This window comes from Erpetoichthys calabaricus, chromosome 4 (assembly GCF_900747795.2).
Source record: "Erpetoichthys calabaricus chromosome 4, fErpCal1.3, whole genome shotgun sequence".
NCBI lineage: Eukaryota > Metazoa > Chordata > Cladistia > Polypteriformes > Polypteridae > Erpetoichthys > Erpetoichthys calabaricus.
Window position 1 is genome coordinate 123,978,269 of NC_041397.2, and position 21,626 is coordinate 123,999,894.

Below are 21,626 nucleotides of genomic sequence, written 5' to 3' on the forward strand. Positions count from 1 at the left end.
CTATCAAAATAAAGCAAATTTCCATTGTCATCTTAAATGCAGATACCTACCTGGAGTCCTACACCCAGGAACCTTCATATAGAGTTGTACTGTGTTCATTCCCAAGATAGTGTGTCCAACATGGCTCAAAAGATTTCCAGCTGACACGACTCGTGCAAATGCAGGCAGCTTGCTTAATTCGTGTAGCTGTAGCTTCCACCTGCAGCAGTTAAATGTTAATTTATGCAGTATTGCTATCTGTATACCAACATATTAAGCAACTGCTTTTCAATTTTAATATTTAAAAACTATACTAAAAAATGACAAAACTGCAGTCATATACAATGTAAAGATTGAGTTATATCTTATTCTGATTAAAACATTAGTTGGAAATAGTTACACCCCAAAAATTGTGTTAAGAAAAAACACAAATCATAGTTCTATGACAACCTGAGACAGAAAAATGTTACAGAATGAAAGTAACAGCATGTTATATTTCGCTTTAGCTATTTTGCAACTGTGTGCATATTATTGAATGCTTTAACTTTTTGTTTAATAAATACCAATGTGGTCTTACATATCAAGATTAAGTGAACATTCAGAGTTTTGTCAAATGCAAACAGATATAACATAACACTGCTACTGAGTAAGCTTTTTAAATTGCTGTCTTACACTTTTTTTTAATATTGCAACCAATAAATAGTTAGCAATTAGAATCATTTCAAGAAAAAAAGAAAATATATTTCACAGTATGAGACATTTCATTAACACTAGAAGTGCCACAGCTGATGCCAATTGACTTTGCGTTTGTAAATCATTGTTTCCTTCGTATGCATATTATCCTCCTGTCCCACCTGTACTTTGCTGCACTGAAAATGCCATGTTGCTTTAACACAGAAAGTCTGCTCAGAAAACATGATTTTTTTTGTTGTTTCCCCCCATGAAAGATCCTCTATCACTGCCACAAGCAATGTCACTGAATGTTGGTATTCAGGTGTGACTCACTGTCTCTCACCTTCACCTTACACTAGACTGCACCTCAATTGAACTACTAAATACAGTTATTATATGTTGCTACCAAAATATTCAGACAACTATACAATAATTAAATTATCACTTATAATCGCTCATATTTTTTACAGTACATGTAACAAAAATATAATAGGATAATCTGAGAACTACCACTGTTCCAGTAATTTCAGTCAACTTTAAAAAAAGCTATAAACTAACCTGAAATTGCATTGTAATGTTTTTACAGAACTTGTAATACAAAATTCACAGATGTATGGAAAGGTGACCACATGAGGTGGCATATTGTGGTTGGAGCGAACTTTGCATGAAGTGGCTCTTTTTCAGTGTATCCATACACATGGCAGACCTGATAATGAATACAAGTGTGAGAATAAACAGTAGCCTTTCTTCATGAAGAAAGAAGGTCTGATGCAACATGGTGCTTGGTGGTGAATGAAGCATTTTTAGAAAGAAAATGCATTATTTGAGTACAACTATACTGAAATGTTGGTGCATTTATTGAATAACACTCACATGGTTTTATTCGAAATATGTGCATAAAAAAAGAAAGCAGACTGTTAATTCTTACATTTGTGTAAACTGTTGGGTATGCAGTGTGTGTGAAAATACATGAAAGTCGCCTTCTAGCCCTGTGCTCTTTACATGTAGCTTAACACTAGAATTACCAGAACCTACGAAAAAACTCGTAGATCTGGCCCACCTTAAATCGCTTCTTAAATCCGTTCACACCTCTCCGCCAGCATCCTTTGTCCTCTAAATGTGCTGATAAAAGACAAGCTGCCAGCAGCCGGCTATTCCATCCCCCCACCGACTTAAAACGTGAGCGAACTTTTCCCAGCTCATGCCTTGATTGATTATCTGGGAGTGAAGTGGAGTTTTACAGTGGAAATAATAGATCTTTATTTGGAACACACGCATTTCATGTGTGTTCCGTTTCTAAAGTAATCTGTGTAAACACATTGTTAAAACAGAAACTTTTTCATATTTTAGTAATAAATGTTACAAAATGTAGTAGGCATAAACTATAGAATGTGTAAAGCCCGAGTTCCAAAGATCAAATAAACATTTTCACAAAAGCTTCAAGGTTGGTACAACAGTTTCCGTGGCATAGCGCATTAAGATTTTCTTCTTAGAACACAGCAGCTTTGCCGTGCCTCACAGACCTGAGTTCGATTCCCCGCTGGGGATGAAATGTTGCTTTTTTTTTTTCTTTTTAACCTCTAACGGACATAAAATTTATAAATTGGTATGCACTGTCAGTTACTGAGATCGTTATATTTTCATGTGGGATGCTCCTTTTAAAATATTTTTTTAACAATTGAGACTGCAATTAACAGGAACAACTGTCCTTATAACTTATTTTTAAGATCCATAACACACAGACAAACAGAGCACTGCGTAATAGAGAGACAGACAGGCAGAGATATATAAATAAACAGGGAAGGCACATGTACTGAAAGAAAAAAAAAAGATCAACATGTGCGTTGTTCCTGCAGCACTGAATAAGCTCAAGCGCTCTAACATCACCCCTCCCCCCAATCTGACTCTCTAAGTACAGTGATCCCTCGCTATATCGCGCTTCGTCTTTCGCGGCTGCACTTCATCGCGGATTTTAAATGTAAGCATATGTGAATATATATCGCAGATTTTTCACTGCTTCGCGGATGTCTGCGGTCTACAGTACGTGTGCTTCCTCAGTTGATTTGCCCATTTGAATTCAAACAAGGGACGCATTTGAATTCAAACAAGGGACGCTATTGGCGGATGGCTGAGAAGCTACCCAATCAGAGCACGCAGTTAAGTTCCTGTGTGCTGCTGATTGGCTCATCTCATTCATTCAGCATTAATGCACGTTACTGCTAATGCTTCAGGATTGCAGAAAAGATAAAAGTTTTGGATATGTTGAAGGAAGGAAACAGCTACACCGCTGAAGGACACAATTACAGCATCAATGAGTCCACGATTCTTTTTATTTAAAAAGGAGGAAAAGCATATAAGATCTACGGCCACAGTGTCCTTTAATCAGGGCGCAAAACGAGTTGCAAGTGGACGTGATAAGGCAGCAGTCTGGATGGAATCTGCTTTAGGGATTTGGATTGAGAGTGCTGGAAGAAGAACAACGGCAGTGCTAAAAAGTCGCCTGAAGAGGCTCCTTTAGAAGAGCTGTAACGCTATCCTTTGTTGTGCAGTAAAATTAAACTCATCGTTATCGGACAAGTCGTTGTGTCATTGTTGGTGAGTAACCATAATTAATTATTTACGTACAGTACTTATTACATGTACATAGTTTAGTGTTGCTGTCCACACATTTTACTGTATACAATTTTTCTTGGATTGTACGTATTTATTGCTGGTGGCCTGTCTGTTGTAATGGCTGTAACGTATGTGATATTGGAGACGCTCGATATCTTTAAAATAATATTTAGGTTTTACTGTATGTAAACTGTGTTTACATACATAATTTCAACGAATCTTACCTAATATCTAAGAGAATACAAAGGGTTTATGCTGTATAACCGTGCGTGAAATGTTTATAATAGTGTGGGAGAGTTTATAAGGGCTTAAAATATATAAAAATAACCATATAAACATATGGTTTCTACTTTGCGGATGGCTCTGGAACGCAACCCCCGCGATGGAGGAGGGATTACTGTAACAGCGCAAGTACAGACACAAACCAAGTGTAATCAAGAGTCCCGGTTCGATCTCCACTCACTCCTATATTTGCCGTTTTCAGTAGTAAGCTGCTCTTTTTGTTAATATTATACAGTACACACATGCACTTGGTTTGTGTCTGTACTTGCGCTGTTACTTAGACAGTCAGATTGGGGGGAGGGGTGACGTTAGAGCGCATGAGCTCATTCAGTGCTGCAGGAACAACGCACATGTTGATCTTTTTTTTTCTTTCAGTACATGTGCCTTCCCTGTTTATTTATATATCTCTGCCTGTCTGTCTCTCTATTACACAGTGCTTGGTCTGTCTGTGTGTTATGGATCTTAAAAATAACAGTTATAAGGACAGTTGTTCCTGTTAATTGCAGTCTCAATTGTTAAAAAAATATTTTAAAAGGAGCATCCCACATGAAAATATAACGATCTCATTAACTGACAGTGCATACCAATTTATAAATTTTATGTCCGTTTGAGGTTAAAAAGAAAAAAAAAAAGTAACGCTTCATCCCCAAGCGGGGAATCAAACTCAGGTCTGTGAGGCAAGGGAAAGCTGCTGTGTTCTAAGAAGCAAATCTTAGCACGCTACGCCACGGAAGCTGCTGTATTAGCCTTGAAGCTTTTGTGAAAGTGTTTATTTGATCTTTGGAACTCGGGCTTTACACATTCTATAGTTTATGCCCAATACATTTTGTAACATTTATTACTAAAATATGAAAAAGTTTCTGTTTTAACAATGTGTTTACACAGATTACTTTAGAAACAGAACACGCATGAAATGCGTGTGTTCCAAATAAAGATCTATTATTTCCACTGTTAAACTCCACTACACTCCCAGACAATCAATCAAGGCATGAGCTGGGAAAAGTTCGCTCACGTTCTGAGTCAGTGGGGGGATGGAATAGCCGGCTGCTGGCAGCTTGTCTTTTATCAGCACATTTAGAGGACAAAGGATGCTGGCGGAGAGGTGTGAACGGATTTAAGGAGCGATTTAAGGTGGGCTGGATCTACGAGTTTTTTTGTAGGCTCTGGTAATTCTAGTGTTAATCTGTACGCAATGAGCCACCTCGCATGTTTTCACACAACTTGAAATACAAAGGATGCAGCAAGTACTAAAGTGTGCCAAGTGTCTTACAGCAAGAAAGCTGTCAGTATATAAAGTACACAGCCACCACCAATCTAATGTGGAGAAGGAGAAGACACAAGATAGTATATTGTGGATGGAGCATGCTGCAAGTACAGAGCACAGCACATGACAAAATGATGTTGGCTGTATGCTTTGTACTACAAGTGTGGATTTACAAGGCAAACATTGTCCATTCGACAATGTCTGCAAAGGAAAGAATAAACAGTCAGCTTTATGTTTTGCATGTGAGCACACCTGCCATAAAATCATATGTATGTGATTCAAAACATATTTGTGCTCCAGATTCAATAAATTTGCCAATATAGCTGTACTCAATTTTTTTTATTCTAAAAGATGCCTTAATCATGGCCACATACCACGTGCTATTGGTCCTTCTTTCTTTACAAAGAAAGCCCACTATTCATTCTTGCATTTGCATGTATTGCCTAGTTTCCCATATCCGTGGAAAATGAAAGCAAACCACTTCATTCACAGCTCACTTTGAACACAATGTACCATCTTCATGTGTTCTCCTTTCCTCATGTGAAATTGATGCTGGAGGTGTACTTTGCATTCCAAATATGCAAAAACACTGCAATGCAATTTCTTCCATCCATCTGCATCTTCCATTAAATATGATAGGTATGGCTGTAATTCTTATCATTTATATAGAAAAATATTTGTTTTTATTATTTATTATTTTGCCCAGCTGAATAAAATGTTGGTAAGTTGAAAACATTGAAAACATATGCTAGCATTTTAAACTGAGAATATATGCAAACAATAAATGCTTTGTGCTAAGATAAGTTTATGTTCACTCAAGTTGATTTAGGCTATCTATAGTTTTTGAGTTTAGGCCAGTATGGGATGCATTATTGAGATGATAATCCATTATTGACAACAAAAGGCATAGCCTTGGTGGTTATAGTACTGAAAAAACACATGGCAGTTCTATCAATTAAAGTTTTTCATTGTTTCCGCACTGCAATTAAATATCAATATTTTAATGATAATTTGATTTTACTATTAGAAAATATGAAATTCAAACAATGTTATTACAAAACAGTTTTGTTTTTTTTTAAACATTTTTAACTACAATGAGCACCCCTGGTTAATATGTGGGGGCCTTAAAATTGTGATTCTCTTACTGGGTCAGCAGTCAAGGTATACAAAGTATTTAATTTGTGAGTGGAATGGCAGAGCCAACAATTTACACTGACTTCAGAAGGAATGGCTAGATAGAAAAAAGTTACAGCTAGTGCCAAACAATCGCATCAGCAACTAGCTTTGTGGATCCAGATAAAGTTATTCTACGACTGCTTCAATTTAAGCTTGATTTAATGGAGCAGACTGTCAAAGCCCTATCAAAAGATGGATCCTTTTTTTTTTTTATTTCTGCTGAAAGCTATGTGCTCTGTCTGAGGCTGCATTAAAAGAGGGCATTTTAGCTAGACCTTATATTACAAAACCGATTCCTGATGCATAATTCCAAGGTGCAATGAACCATCTGGAACCAGGTTTGGGTATCAAATAAAAGAAGCAATTTCTATTTTTTTAGCTAACAACAAATGTGCAAATTGTACAGAATTTGTGAAAAATGTATTAGATAAGTTTAAGAAATTGGATTGCAACCCGAGTCTCAAATGTCACTTTTTAATATTTGTATTTGGAATTTTTACCTGAAAATCTTGAATCTACAAGAGAACAGTAGGGTGGAAAATTCCATCAGAAATCAAGATCATAGGAAGAAGGTACAAGTAACATTGAAATGTCAGTATGATGGCAGACTACTGCTGGATTATTCATATGGACGCACCAAAAAAACTGTATGGACCACCGATCACACAAGTGACAAAAACTTGAGCAGTAATATGTAAGTTAATGAACATTGTGACACGTGAGTTGCTGTCTTGCACCCAAGACGAGGCTAAGTCTAAGGGACTTCAGGAAAACCAGCTTTACTCAACTTGATACAGGAACAGCAAGATTCTTTATTGTAGCAGGAACTACCACTCTACTACACACAGACACAGCAAACGAGCAGGGTTGGGGCCAGGCCAATGGCCAAGTTACAGTGTTCCCTGCATCACCCACTGGATGACAGACGCGTTGCGTGTGGAGACGGTGAACTTGCAGTTGCCTCTGTGGTGCTGTGAACCTGTGAGGCACTGTGAACTGGCGGTTGCCTTGGTGATGGAGAAGTAGCCCTAGACAGAAATGTCAATCTCGTTTCAGCGTTCCGCCCCTTTGAGGAGGGTCTCAAAAAAGTTAAAAAAATAAATAAAAATAAATCTCAACATACAGTGCATTTGGAAAGTATTCACAGTGCATCACTTTTTCCACATTTTATGTTACAGCCTTATTCCAAAAGGGATTAAATTCGTTTATTTTCCTCAGAATTCTACACACAACACCCCATAATGACAATGTGAAAAAAGTTTGAGGTTTTTGCAAATTTATTAAAAATAAAAAAACTGAGAAATAACATGTACGTAAGTATTCACAGCCTTTGCTCAATACTTTGTCGATGCACCTTTGGCAGCAATTACAGCCTCAAGTCTTTTTGAATATGATGCCACAAGCTTGGCGCACCTATCCTTGGCCAGTTTCACCCATTCCTCTTTGCAGCACCTCTCAAGCTCCATCAGGTTGGATGTGAAGCGTCGGTGCACAGCCATTTTAAGATCTCTCCAGAGATGTTCAATCGGATTCAAGTCTGGGCTCTGGCTGGGCCACTCAAGGACATTCTAAAAGTTGTCCTGAAGCCACTCCTTTGATATCTTGGCTGTGTGCTTAGGGTCGTTGTCCTGCTGAAAGATGAACCGTCGCCCCAGTCTGAGGTCAACAGCGCTCTGGAGCAGGTTTTCATCCAGGATGTCTCTGTACATTGCTGCAGTCATCTTTCCCTTTATCCTGACTAGTCTCCCAATCCCTGCCGCTGAAAAACATGCCCACAGCATGATGCTACCACCACCATGCTTCACTGTAGGGATGGTATTGGCCTGGTGATGAGCAGTACCTGGTTTCCTCCAAACGTGACGCCTGGCATTCACAACAAAGAGTTCAATCTTTGTCTCATCAGACCAGAGAATTTTCTTTCTCATGGTCTGAGAGTCCTTCAGGTGCCTTTTAGCAAACTCCAGGCGGGCTGCCATGTGCCTTTTACTAAGGAGTGGCTTTCGTCTGGCCACTCTACCATACAGGCCTGATTGGTGGATTGCTGCAGAGATGGTTGTCCTTCTGGAAGGTTCTCCTCTCTCCACAGAGGACCTCTGGAGCTCTGACAGAGTGACCATCGGGTTCTTGGTCACCTCCCTGACTAAGGCCCTTCTCCCCCGATCGCTCAGTTTAGATGGCCGGCCAGCTCTAGGAAGAGTCCTGGTGGTTTTGAACTTCTTCCACTTACAGATGATGGAGGCCACTGTGCTCATTGGGACCTTCAAAGCAGCAGACATTTTTCTGTAACCTTCCCCATATTTGTGCCTCGAGACAATCCTGTCTAGGAGGTCTACAGACAATTCCTTTGACTTCATGCTTGGTTTGTGCTCTGACATGAACTGTCAACTGTGGGACCTTATATAGACAGGTGTGTGCCCTTCCAAATCATGTCCAACCAACTGAATTTACCACAGGTGGAATCCAATTAAGCTGCAGAAACATCTCAAGGATGATCAGGGGAAACAGGATGCACCTGAGCTCAACTTTGAGCTTCATGGCAAAGGCTGTGAATACTTATGATAGATGTGCTTTCTCAATTTTTCTATTTTTAATAAATTTGCAAAAATTTCAAGTAAACCTTTTTCACGTTGTCATTATGGGGTGTTGTGTGTAGAATTCCGAGGAAAAAAATGAATTTAATCCATTTGGGAATAAGGCTGTAACATAACAAAAAGTGGAAAAAGTGATGCGCTGTGAATATTTTCCGGATGCACTGTATACTGTTGTTTTCCTTACATACTAAACATATATGTTTAACACTAGAATTACCAGAGCCTACGAAAAAACTCGTAGATCCGTCCCACCTTAAATCGCTTCACACTTCTCCATCAGCGTCTTTTGTCCTGTAAATGTGTTGATAAGCAGCAAGCAGCCTACTGTCACATCCCCCACTGCCGCAGTTTTCTCAGCTCAAATCTGTTTACCTGCGTGTCAGTTGCTTGGAGTTGTACAGAGTGAGAAGTCAAGCAAAATGACACCTTTTATAAATACTATATCATGATTTGGAACACATGCATTTCGTGTGTGTTCCGTGTCTACAACGATCTATGTAAACACATCGTGAAAACAAACGTTTTTCATGTTTTAGTAATAATTGACAAAATGTAGGCATGAAGTTTATAATGTGTGAATCCTAAAGTCCAAATATCAAAGAAACACTTTCACAACAGGTACAAATATAACAGAACAAATGCTCTCAGTCAGTCTGTAACAGCCGGTATAAATGTGTGATACTTGTAAAGGTTAGTTTTGTTTTTTTTTTTTTAATTCAGTTTCATTCTCTGTCGCGTTCACGATTCTACCCTTACCCCATCTGACACTGCTGTTTTCACATAAAGACGTGCTATAGCTCAAATGTTATTTATTTGGATCACATAAAGACATGCTATAGCTCAAATGTTATTTATTTGGATCACATAAAGACGCGCTATAGCGAGCTATAGCTCAAATGTTATTTATTTGGATCACATAAAGACGTGCTATAGCTCGTAAGTTATTTATTTGGATCACATAAAGACGCGTTATAGCTCGCATGTTATTTATTTCACCAACGCTACACCTTCCAGATCTAAACACTAACGTGGTGTATGTGCCCAAAAAAAGTCTAACTGCATTCTCGTACCATTGCTTGCGTACTAAAGTGTCAGCAGGTATTTTTCGTGACATTACACGTGTAATTTGTGAGCATGCCTTTGACGATCAAACAGAGGAAGCTCTACAGTTCACTTGTGACTTTATGCTGTAGATCTGACGTCCTTTGTATGTAAGAGCCAGATCTACAGCATAAAGTCACGAGTGCAGAGCTTCCCATGTACATATACAAAGTGCAGCGGTGGCAAAAGTGTATTCTTAAACCGATGTAGAATCGTTGGCATGAGTTGAGTGTACCTCTGTTATAGCGTAGTCATATGTCTATGTGAAAACAGCAGTGTCAAATGCGTGAGGGGGCGCATAGAAAAAAACAAAGCTAACCTTTACAAGTATAAATTACACTGGCTGTTACAGACTGGAATCAAATGTATGTTTTTATTCTAAAATAGTAAGAATACGAGCAGCTCAGTTCTCAAAACGGACTTGCCCAGGATCGAACCCGCAAAGCTTTGATTACAAGTCAGCAGCTGATACCGTTGCGCCACCGAATCTCTCATTCCAATTGCGTGTCAATGTCGCAGGTAAACACGGGTTGTTTTTCTGCAGTTATATTTTTGAATAAAAGCACATTTGTTCTGTTATATTTGTACCTTTTGTGAAAGTGTTTCTTTGATATTTGGAATTCAGGCTTCACACATTATACACTTAATGTCTACATTTTGTCAATTATTACTAAAACATGTACAGTAATCCCTCGCTACTTCGCGGTTCACTTTTTGCGGATTCACGACTTTGCGGGTTTTTAAATACAAGTGATTGCCCGCCTATCGCGGAAGTTATGTTCCAGACCCATCAGCAACAGGAGAAAATCCGCAATATAGAAAGACCATATAAATAAACATTTTTATAGTTTAAGCCTTAAAATACCCATCCCACATGCTTTAAACACATGTAAACTTATAAAACACACTTTGTTAACACATATGATATGTGGATGTCGGGCTAAGGATATGAGTAACATCTCACTATTATAAAACATTTTAACTTCATGCAAGACAAGAGAGTGAGAAAGGAAAATTGGTGATGTACAGGCTTTTAAATTATTGACAGGCAGAGCGACAAGCAGCACAAAGTCCACTTCTCCTTAGCGTTCATTCAGCTCCCCACCCCCTTGACAATGCGAACTGCGCCTCCGGGGAGGGGGGGTTTGAGCGAACGTGCGTTCAGCCCTCACACACACACTCCTCCTCCTTCCGAACGTGCAGAGTGACAAGCAGGCATTTTGGCAGAAGCAGCACAAAGTCCATTTCTGCTCAGCGTGAGTTCAGCTGCCCCCCTTCACAAAGCCAGTGCAGACACATTGACGTCTGATCGCTGCGTGCAGTGTTGGTCTGCGGTGTTTAAGAATGTAGAAAGTGTTTAAGAGCATAGGAAGTGTTTATAAGAGTGTGGGAAAGGTTAACAAGAGCGTGAGAAAGGTTTATAAGAGTGTGGGAAGGGTTTATAAAGCCTTAAAATATGTATAAATAATAAAATAAATATAGGTCGCTACTTCGCGGATTTTCACCTATCGCGGGGGGGCTCTGGAACGTAACCCCCGCGATAGGTGAGGGATTACTGTAGAGAAAAGCCTAGCAAAATGACACCTTTTATTGGCTAACTAAAAAGCTCACAATATGCAAGCTTTCGAGGCAACTCAGGCCTGAGTTGCCTCGCCTGGAGAAGGGGCCTGAGTTGCCTCGAAAGCTTGCATATTGTGAGCTTTTTAGTTAGCCAATAAAAGGTGTCATTTTGCTTGGCTTTTCCCTACATTCATAATGGCTAACGCGGTACAACACCCTAGTACTACTAAAACATGAAAAACGTTTGTTTTAACGATGTGTTTACATAGATCGTTGTAGACACAGAACACACATGAAATGCATGTGTTCCAAATAATGATATAGTATTTATAAAAGGTGTCATTTTGCTTGACTTCTCACTCTATACAACTCCAAGCTACTGACACGCAGGTAAACATATTTTAGCTGAGAAAACTGTGCGGCAGTGGGGGATGTGATAGCAGACTACTTTCTGTTTGCTGCTTATCGACACATTTACAGGACAAAAGACGCTGATGGAGAAGTGTGAAGCGATTTAAGGTGGGACGGATCTACAAGTTTTTTCGTAGGCTCTGGTAATTCTAGTGTTAAAAATATTAGGTTGACAAAATATTTTCAAATTAAATTGATTTAGAACAATATTGTATACATGAATAAAATGTGTAATTAGTTTGAAACATTGTTTTTATGGTGTTCAAGAATAAATGCAAATATAAATAAATTCACGATTTAAACAATTTATGAGTTTAATTTTGTAGACCTGTAATTATTTTTAAAGATTACAGTCATAACTTAGTTATTTTACAAAATAAGGTTGTTCTGTGAGAAGATATGATCCTTTGATACTATTAGGATTAAGAGTGAGAAATAAATGTTTTACAGCAAATCAATTCTAATTACCAGAAGATATAAGAAAATTAATGTGACCACAGGAAGCTGAGAGTAACCAACATTTTTCCAGATATTGAAGCTTTTACTAATTACACACAAAAAAATTAAATAACAAGCAATAATATTGTGTTCACTGACATTTTCATTTTGAGCACAAAATTTAAATAAATTTATATTTAAATAATTTAATTTAAATAATTTAACTTACTTCTTTTCATCTGATAAATCAATGTTAGTTCCAAACTTGATGGTTTTTAACAAACCTTTCCTCCTTCGACCAACACTGGAAGCATACAAATTATGAGATTAATTAGTATGGTTTGCAAAGGAAAAGACCATGTTATATTACAAAATGATTAGTACAATGTTTAATTACTTGTCTGAAGATGTTGATTCGCTGTCAGAGTGGTCCTTATGGCCTTTCTTTTCATTTTCCTCCTTTAAGAGAAAAAATAGTATATAAACAAAGTCCAAAAGCAGATGCATGGCAAATCTTTTCAAAAAAGAATTCTGTTGCTAAAATAATACAAAAATTTAGCATATTTTTCAAATGACAATGTAAATAAAGTTTAAATTAGAAATCACAAAATACAGTATACAAAAAAAAAAAATTAAACGGTTGCTTTTACAAATAACAAATTTGAAACTAGCAAGAAACCATTACTTTTCAAAAGAATCAGAAATGATTACTAACCCGTAATGATTCCTGGAATGAGGATGCCTGGTATTGTGCATATTTGGCAATTGTTGTATGTGACCGGCTGCTTTCGCAACGCCATGTTCTCTTTGTTCCAGTTATATCCCAGTTCTCATCTGCATTCTGTGCTAGCTGCGTCCTCACCTCCACCAGATGATCTGCATTTGCTTCCACTAGTGTCTTGGTAGAAAAAAGACCTAGATCTAGAAAAAGCAGACCACTTCATTTCTCTAATGGCTCTCGTCTTGAAGTGAATCAACATGGGATATGCTATGATTTGCATTTCAGAAACACAGGAAAATTTCTAAAATGTCATATAGTGTATGAATTTAAGAATAAAAGAACTACAGTAATAATGTGTGTATCAAAGTTCATGCTATTTTACAATCTGGCCTTTACCTAAAACACTATTACAAAGCACTTGTCAAACTAAAATGCAACTATGCAATATACAACATTTCAGGTAAATGGGTCCACTTGGGGGGAAAAAAACACAAGAGGTAAAACAAGCTTTATTATTCCATATGATGCATCTCTACTTGCTTACCTAGCTTAAGAGCTCCTGCAAGGCCACGGATTACTGTGACAGGGTTGTTTGGATTCGTACAGAACTGATGTAAAGGTGGAAAAAATGCATCACGTTTGTTCTCCAGCTTAAATAAAAAAAAAAAAATCCAAATCAAAAAGAAGGTTTGCTAACCATTTAATATAAAACTTTTGCTCTAATCACATCTCTCCCCAGTGTGTCCAACACAGCAACCTTGTTCACCACATCATTACTCTGATTATTTTTATTATAGGTTGGTTAGTTTAATAAAGACACCTTAAGTATGGAATTCGACATTTCTAATTACATACCGTACTTGTGTATATGGTGTGTCACTTTGGAGAAATCTGTATTATAAATTATGACCAATATTCCTCAGTAATGTTTACAGAGCCACATTCTTACTTTTGCTTAATTTATTTTATGTCTGTCTGCATTTATCAAGATGTTTAAATTTGTACATAAAACTTGTCTGGGTACTGTTTCTTAGACTGACAATTTCTATTGAAGATGCTAACCTAATTTGCCTTAGCACATCATCTGCTTTACTTAATACAGATTGCCTTGATAACTAGAATTTCATATTAAGCAGAAATTATGACTTTTGCAACAATATGACACCTACATGTGTGATGAAGACTGTCCATTGTTTGAATGGCTCTTATATGTTGAACAAGTGTTTTTATTTTGATTGATGTCAGTGTAACTCACTAATGGCATTTTTTTAAGCTTACAGCCTTTTTTTTAGCTAAACAAGAAATGAAAAAAAAAAAAAAACCCTAACAACAAACAGTAGACTCAAAAATGCTTTTTGTCAGTTTAATTTTTTTAAATTTGTTTCTGTGTCTAAACAATATTGGTCTGGATGGTTTTAAATAGGGCAGCACAGGCTCAGTAACTTTTTTTTCTGTTTAAAAACAGTTTTGATTTATTGTTTTTTCTCATTCTTTATATTTGCATTGATTTTACAATTAAAATATGAAGATGGTTAAGGTTTACTTCCATTTTTGTGTTGGTCTCTTTGCATACTACTTTCCATAACATATTTTATAGTAATGTTAATAGAGCCTAATGTTATTTTCATAGTGTCTAATATGAATGAAGAGATGCATGTTTAATGAACCAGAGGAAATTAAGGCACTTGGTAACAGTGTAATCGACTACTGCTTTACAGTGAAACACAGGTACTGTATAGTCAAGTGCTGATTTAAGGCCAACCAAGTTGAGGCCATTTGTATTTACTGCTGAGGGCCACAGGAAAACAACAGGGTTATAATGCCTAATGCTTTAAAAGGTTGACAAAACCAGCTGCTAGAGGTCATATGCCTTTAATTTATCACATATGTCCGGCAGCGCTACTAGCTGTATTATATAATACGCTGTATAGAAGCACTGAGAGAAGAGGTGGTGGAACAGCAGAGGTAGCAGTCTCTTGGCTGTCTACCTTCCTAAACTGATGTCGCAATCTACAAATGGGCAGAAACTAGCAATAAGAAAATGAAAAATCACTGCACTTAACAGAGTTTTAATGTTGGGGGCACCAACTGGCCATGCCAAGCAGCATTTTGTTTATGCAGCCTGCATGTCTTTTATGTTTCGGATCAGTGTAGATGACTTGCACTTTTCTCTTCCATCAAGAAGATAGAAATGCCTTGCAAATAGTAATAAATCTTACATTATTATTATCATAGCATTTCATATGTGTTCTGACTCTTTGAAAGCCCTTTAAGGATTTGGTACTAATCTTTGTTGCTTATTCTTATGCATTTGGTCTGCACCATCTTCCCTAAAACGGACCTGGCATGTGGCCACTGAGAATCGAAGACTGGTTTGTGCTACTGCACACCGACAATTAAAGCATGCGTATCCGTGACCCACACAGCCTCAACTGCAATAACCTGTACACAGCCAAATGGCTGATCTCCAAAAGGACCCGCAAGTCTGTGTAACTGTAAATGCAAAAACAAAAGCAAGAGGTGTGCTGGGGGTGGGAGTAGAAGTAAACACTTTTAAATAGCGTGGGGTACAGATTTACAGTAATGTAAAAAAATATAACTATTTTTCATCCAGTTTCATGCATTCTTTGTACTGTCATTGTTTTAAGAATTTTCTTTTTGTGTGTTTTTTTGTTAGTCAGCACCTAGTTTTATCAATTTTAGATTATACAGTGCTACTAACACAGTAACTGAATAACTAGACAGATGGATTAATACTGAAGAGAAATCAGAAGACAAAAAGAGGCACATTCTTTTGGCTTAGATCAGAAAGGATTAAACAGTTCACTAATAGAAACATGATTTAAAAAAAAAATATAATGTAATAATATATGTGTAAGCGTAGCTTAACTGACGCTCTTCAAAGAAAATTATGTATACTGATTAACTCTTAAAATGATTAGTATAAAAATATGTTTCACTGAGGACATAAAAAATGCTTGCTGTTTGAAAGTAGGCATAACCAATGTAAATATTTTGCTTAAGAAATTCATTGCCATTTTATTTGTTCTATATGCCTCTCCTTTTTAATAATAATAATTCTTTACATTTATATAGCGCTTTTCTCACTACTCAAAGCACTCTCTACACAGGGAGGACCCGGGGAAGGGAACCCACAATCTCCTTACTGCAAAGCAGCAGCACTACCACAGCGCCACCAGTGAGGATAAAGGTGAAGATTGGACTTTATGATGAGACAAAAAATACCTTTATAATGAATGTAGTGGGCAAAGTAACAAACACCAGTAATGTAACAGATCAATGTAGTAACTAATTCTTCTGCACAGACATGCTCTCAAAAATTAGATACAATGAATAGACTTTAAGCTATGGAAACTCATGTTTGTCATAAATATATTTGAAATAATTTTATCAATATCTCCTAAATATATATAATAGTTGATCATTCTGCTTTTTTAAAAATAATAATATCAGTGCAATCAGCTTATAAAAACAATAAAACAATATTAGAATTAATAAATAAAAAAGTACTTTTGTGTATCATTACCATGGGATAAAATAATGAAAATAAGATGGCAGTGTAAGGATGCATTTGGTTAATGGAATTCTCATCAAAAATTTAAAACTGAATGTATAAAGTGTCACAGTTTGGCAGAGTGACTGCTATCACCGTCTAATAAAGGCTTTGTTTTTAAAAAATTAACTTGTGGCACCTTTCTATCCTTTTACAAGTCTATAATATGATATGTAGAAAAGTATTTAAATGCAATGTGTTAGTCAGTGATTATGATAAAATTCAACAGGTTATGACTTGAGCTGAAAAATGGAGGAAAACCAAATTAAAAAATTTTACTGGCAGCCTCAATAACAAAAGGGCATCAGTAATACTGAAAAAGAAAAAAATACAACAGTGTACTAAAATCAGCAGGACAATAATCAACATATGGCTATACTTACATAAATACTTGGAGTTGGAGGATTTAGTTTATCCTTTGGCAGCGGAGGATATGGGCGGGGAGGCAGCCTTGGAGGTGGACACTTGTCCAATAAAATGCTACTACTTGACAGACCATTTTTACCCAGGTTTCTATGGGGGGGAAAAAAGGTTATAACCTTCAGTTTAAAATAAGATAGTAAAATTAATGTTCACCCCTATTTCCTGATCTTACATGGTTTACATAAACTCTGATGTATTTCTTCTAAGACAAATAGTTCACAAAATATTTGTCCTCAAATGTCTATGCAGCTATTGGCTGTATGATTTAACAGATTTATTAATCAGGTCAGCTTAGCTGTACATTCACTGACCAACTATAACACTCAGTCTGGAAGTCAAAAAACAATAAGTCATTTTAACCATTATGTCATCTTTGGGTTTAACCCTGAGCAAGTTATCTGCTTGAAATCAGAACAAGCACCTTAAATGTCATCTGTTCAGAATGAAACTTTGTGACTTTCCCTACATGGTAATTATTCAAACAACACTTGTGGTATTTTCTGCTTATTCTTCATTTACTTTTTGTTTAAGATTATGTTATTTATTATAAAAGCTAATTGGGAGATGCATATGACACTATTCTATGTACCTTTCAAAATAATCTGAAGAAAAAAAAAAACATTGTTCTGAACAATTTTTTTAAAAACATTTTTTATGACATATAGTACACTCAATCACATCTGCCATGCTTTAGTTTTAAGTATATAAAACAAACTTGCCTTTGCTACTTAACATTTCTAAGCATAAAAGGAAAACTAAAACAGGTACCTCATTAAAACAGGAGATTTCTTCAAGACAAGTAATAATCTTTATAGAGATCAGTGGTTATCACTCTCTTAATTCACAAGATCACATTCTTAAGTCTAGAGCCCAAAATAATGCAAGCACCCAGATAAGACATGTAATCACCTCCGTCTTATTGAAATAAAATGCTGAATATATGTAAATATGCATGGGTCTGTTGAGCTGGTTATTTCACATTACTCTAAGCAAACATGCCAAACAAACCTGTGCTGGTCAATCATTTCTTAAATAATGCAACATATCCATATTTTGTCCATCATACAATGACCAGCAATTACTAGGTTTGCTAAATCACTGTTTCTGTATATAAAGGGAGAACAACTGCTAGCTTATAGTGTTTCTGATTTCCTTAAAGGAGAAATACAGGTTAAGATCTTATTGATACAATACCAGGGATGCACCAGTATTACATGTTGGTAATTATATCTGTCTGATACCACCCAAAAGTACTCATTCATTACTGGGTCCATATTATGGCTTTTTAACAAATATTAAACTTAAAGTTTAGGTGTCACAGACAATGAAAACAGAGACAGAGTGTAAAACGATAAAAAAAGTATGATGAAATTAACTCTCTAAGTAACAGGGGATCATCAGATTATAAAATGAAAGGAAGAGTATAAAGTAGTGGAAGAACTTCAAATGACTTTTCTTGTACTTTTGCAAGAGCTTTTTTGCTATTTTGCCTCCTTATAGATCACAATGCCACCATCTACATTTGTTTTCTACTACTCATAGCATTTCCTACTATAGTCTTTGGCAATTGTTACCTCAGCATTCTCACCATGGTTCCTTGAGCCTTGGTGGTCCCTTTCCCCATCCACAAACCTCTTCTTTTTTCAATCAGACATTTCACATTGTTTCCCACATGCCATTCACACCTGATGATTCTCAAACCTCATTATTGTTACCAATGTGTTAACTTTTTTTTTATCGCTTTATATTATGAAATAACAGAACAACAGATTAATGAAGGGCATATTTTACTCTTGCATTCTAATAATGAAATACAGGTCAAATTCCGTTACAACAAAATTTTCATTACAACGAAGTATTTTACAGTCCTGACAGTTTCCCCATAAGACAGCTATAAAAATCTTATTACTACAAAATACATTCCGCAGATACTTTCATTACAACGAAGTGCCCAAAAGACCTTGAAATGCGTGAATGAATCATCCACAGAGCAGTTAGTTCTGTGGTTGCAGCTCAGTTGTGCACAATGCTCCCCGAGCAGAAACATTGTAAATTTTTCTCTTTCTTCGAACTATCCTTGTACTGTTTTTTTGCTGTGTTCATTTTCTGTGGTTTTCAGTGATCTTTTGCTTATTGCTCGCCAACATTTGAAAAACATCCATTGGAATTTAACTCACTGTCAACCTCCTACAGAAATGGCAGACACGAAAAAACGACAACAGTTCACATTAGAAAAGAAAAAACTTGACATTTTTGCGGCTTTTGATTCCGGCAAAAAGAAAAAAAGACGTAGCTAGGGAATTCGGAATTTCTCCATCGACATTGTCAACTTTCTTGAAAGACCAAGCAAAAACAGAAGAAAAATCTTGGTTTGCAAACCCTGGGCCTCATTGCAAACATATGTGAATGCTGCATTTGAAGACATTGAAAAAGCAGTTTTCCTCTCATCATTGGCAAGTCGGTGTTTTAAAGTGCTATATTCCTGCCAGCGAGCTTGGATGACTCAAAACATTTTGGGAAACTGGTTGTGACAATTTGACAAGGATATTGTGACACGTGAGTCACTGTCTTGCACCCCAAAAAATGAGGCTGAGTCTCAGTACTTTAGCAAAACCAACTTTATTCAGCTTGAAACAGGAACAGTACAGTTATTTATTGTAGTGGGATCTACCACTCTCCTATACACAAACACAGCAGTCAGGCAGGGTCGTGGCCAGGTTATAATGTTCCTTGCATCACCCATCCATGAGACCGTGATCGGCTTCGATTTGCTTTTGCGGCGCTCTGAAGAGAGTTCAGAAACCTCAGAATATGAAGAAGAAAAGGAAGATTCTGCTTCTGATTGATAACTACTTCTCACAGCATGCTTCTACATTTAGTTAGTGTTCGAGTCGAGTTCCTCCCACCCAGTTACACGGCAGTGCTTCAGCCATTGGATTTGGGCATCATCTGCACCCTGAAAATGTATTATCGCAAAGGAAATGCTGAGAAAAATTCTTGTCAGCATAACTTGTAGACAGGAGGAGATGAAAATTAACATAAAAAAAGCTACTGAAATGATTACAAATGTTTGGATGCAAGTTAAGGAAAGCACTAACAACAAATACAGATTCTTATTATTATGAAATTTTCATTACATCAAAATATTTTTTAGGTCCCTGGCACTTCGTTTTAGTGGAATTTTACCTGTATCACAGAAAAAATCATCCTTAATGTGCGAGGTTCAAAAGGATTTCATCATATTAAATGTTTAGAAATAAAACCAGAATTAAAAAACAGTGCAACAGCATACTCAAGGTGAAAAAACTGCAAACATTAATCTTGAAATTGTGCATGTGGCCATAGCTTTCATTATGGAAAGGCACTACAGCAATTATGAAAAGGAAAATAAACTGGGATTCTGAGACAATTTTTCAAAATCCTGGGCTTTTGTTGGAGATGGACAATTAAATATTATTACGAAACAGCAAGAGTACTATAGAAATCAGCAATGTTCAAAAAGCTAACATCATGTTGAGCATACTTTTAATTCATCTGTATGTGTCTTTTAGGCAAAGAAGTTCAAAGTAAAAGAGGAGACAGGCAAACAAAACAATTTCACCTTGAGTTTATAGGTTTTTCCTTGTCTTAACTGGTGCAATTCCAGGTATTATGGTTTCCTGCCGCATCTCAATTATGTGTGTGAGGCTAACTTGGCATCTCTAAAGCGGCCCAATATGAGCAAGTGTGGTGTGACTCAGCTTGGCTCTGGACTGTAGCATCATTCCATGGCTCCCAATGACAGTGGACTGGATAAGCAGGTTAGAAAATATATAGATGAATCTTTCTATTTTTAAATTGACTACAGAACAGACATTTTATCACATCGACCACATGAATACATAAGAAGTCTGAAACTTGTACTGCACTTGTTCAGTGAGTAAGTTTTAACATGATTTAGGATTGTTATAATACACTAAGATGCTGCACATAATGTCTTTTTTGGTACTTTTGTGCATTTAAGTCTAAGTCAACAAGTGATGAAGAAATAATTCATCCACAAATGCATAGTAAAACAAAGAAGAGTATAGAAATGTAGCCATTCAAATGTGTGGTAAAACCTTGCACTGTCATAACATATGTGCAAACCTCTGGGGTACATACTTGAATGTATCAGTTGTTAATATTACTTTAACACTGTGCATGTTTAAATCCACCCAATATAGAATTTTAAAGCTAATTGGGCATTTGCTGTATTTATTTTAAATAAGTTATGATATGCTTGCTTGAGCTATATTAAATTTATATATGTTATAAAATATGACAATGTTCTACACTTTTCTTTGAATACCTGGACTTGTTCAATACAGTACAAAAATTACACAGCATATCGGTCAAATGTCTGGACACACCAAAATATTTTCCTTTTTTAATCAATGTACCATTAAATTGATTTAATATACAGTCAAGACACTACTAGTGTTGCTAATGCTATTACTGCTCAAAATTACTGTTTTATAATTTATTATTCATATATGATACTAAGGCCCCTCTTTCAGCAGCTATTCCTTCAATGGCCTAATGGTCAACTCTCTTAGCTTATCCTTAATTAGTCATGTTAAATGCTAATTGGCTATTAGAGAAAGTTAACTTCTTATTCTAGTCACATGGATTGCAAAGATATGACATTCCTAAACTTCAGCTTTGGGTTAAAAAAAAGTCTAAAATGAAACTGCTTTCTCAAGAAACATGTAGTCTATTTTTTTAACTATTGAAGACTGTTCAATGCAACAAAATTGCCAAGAAACTGAAGATTTCACTATTTGTCTTGAGAGAAGAGGG

The 21,626-nt window shown here is 36.5% G+C and overlaps 1 protein-coding gene across 4 annotated transcripts in view; it reads right to left on the reverse strand.

Moving 5' to 3' along the window:
• The window catches only part of kdm6a (lysine (K)-specific demethylase 6A), a 573,573-nt gene that overhangs the window by 59,114 nt on the left and 492,833 nt on the right, over positions 1-21,626 (reverse strand). For all 4 annotated transcript variants that reach the window (XM_028799755.2, XM_028799753.2, XM_028799757.2 and 1 more), the window contains 6 exons: positions 16,766-16,895; positions 13,353-13,458; positions 12,803-13,008; positions 12,485-12,546; positions 12,317-12,391; positions 51-199 (listed from right to left, as the gene is read on the reverse strand). In XM_028799755.2, coding sequence (XP_028655588.1) covers positions 51-199; positions 12,317-12,391; positions 12,485-12,546; positions 12,803-13,008; positions 13,353-13,458; positions 16,766-16,895 — 728 coding nt within the window. The remainder of the gene's footprint in view (positions 1-50; positions 200-12,316; positions 12,392-12,484; positions 12,547-12,802; positions 13,009-13,352; positions 13,459-16,765; positions 16,896-21,626) is intronic.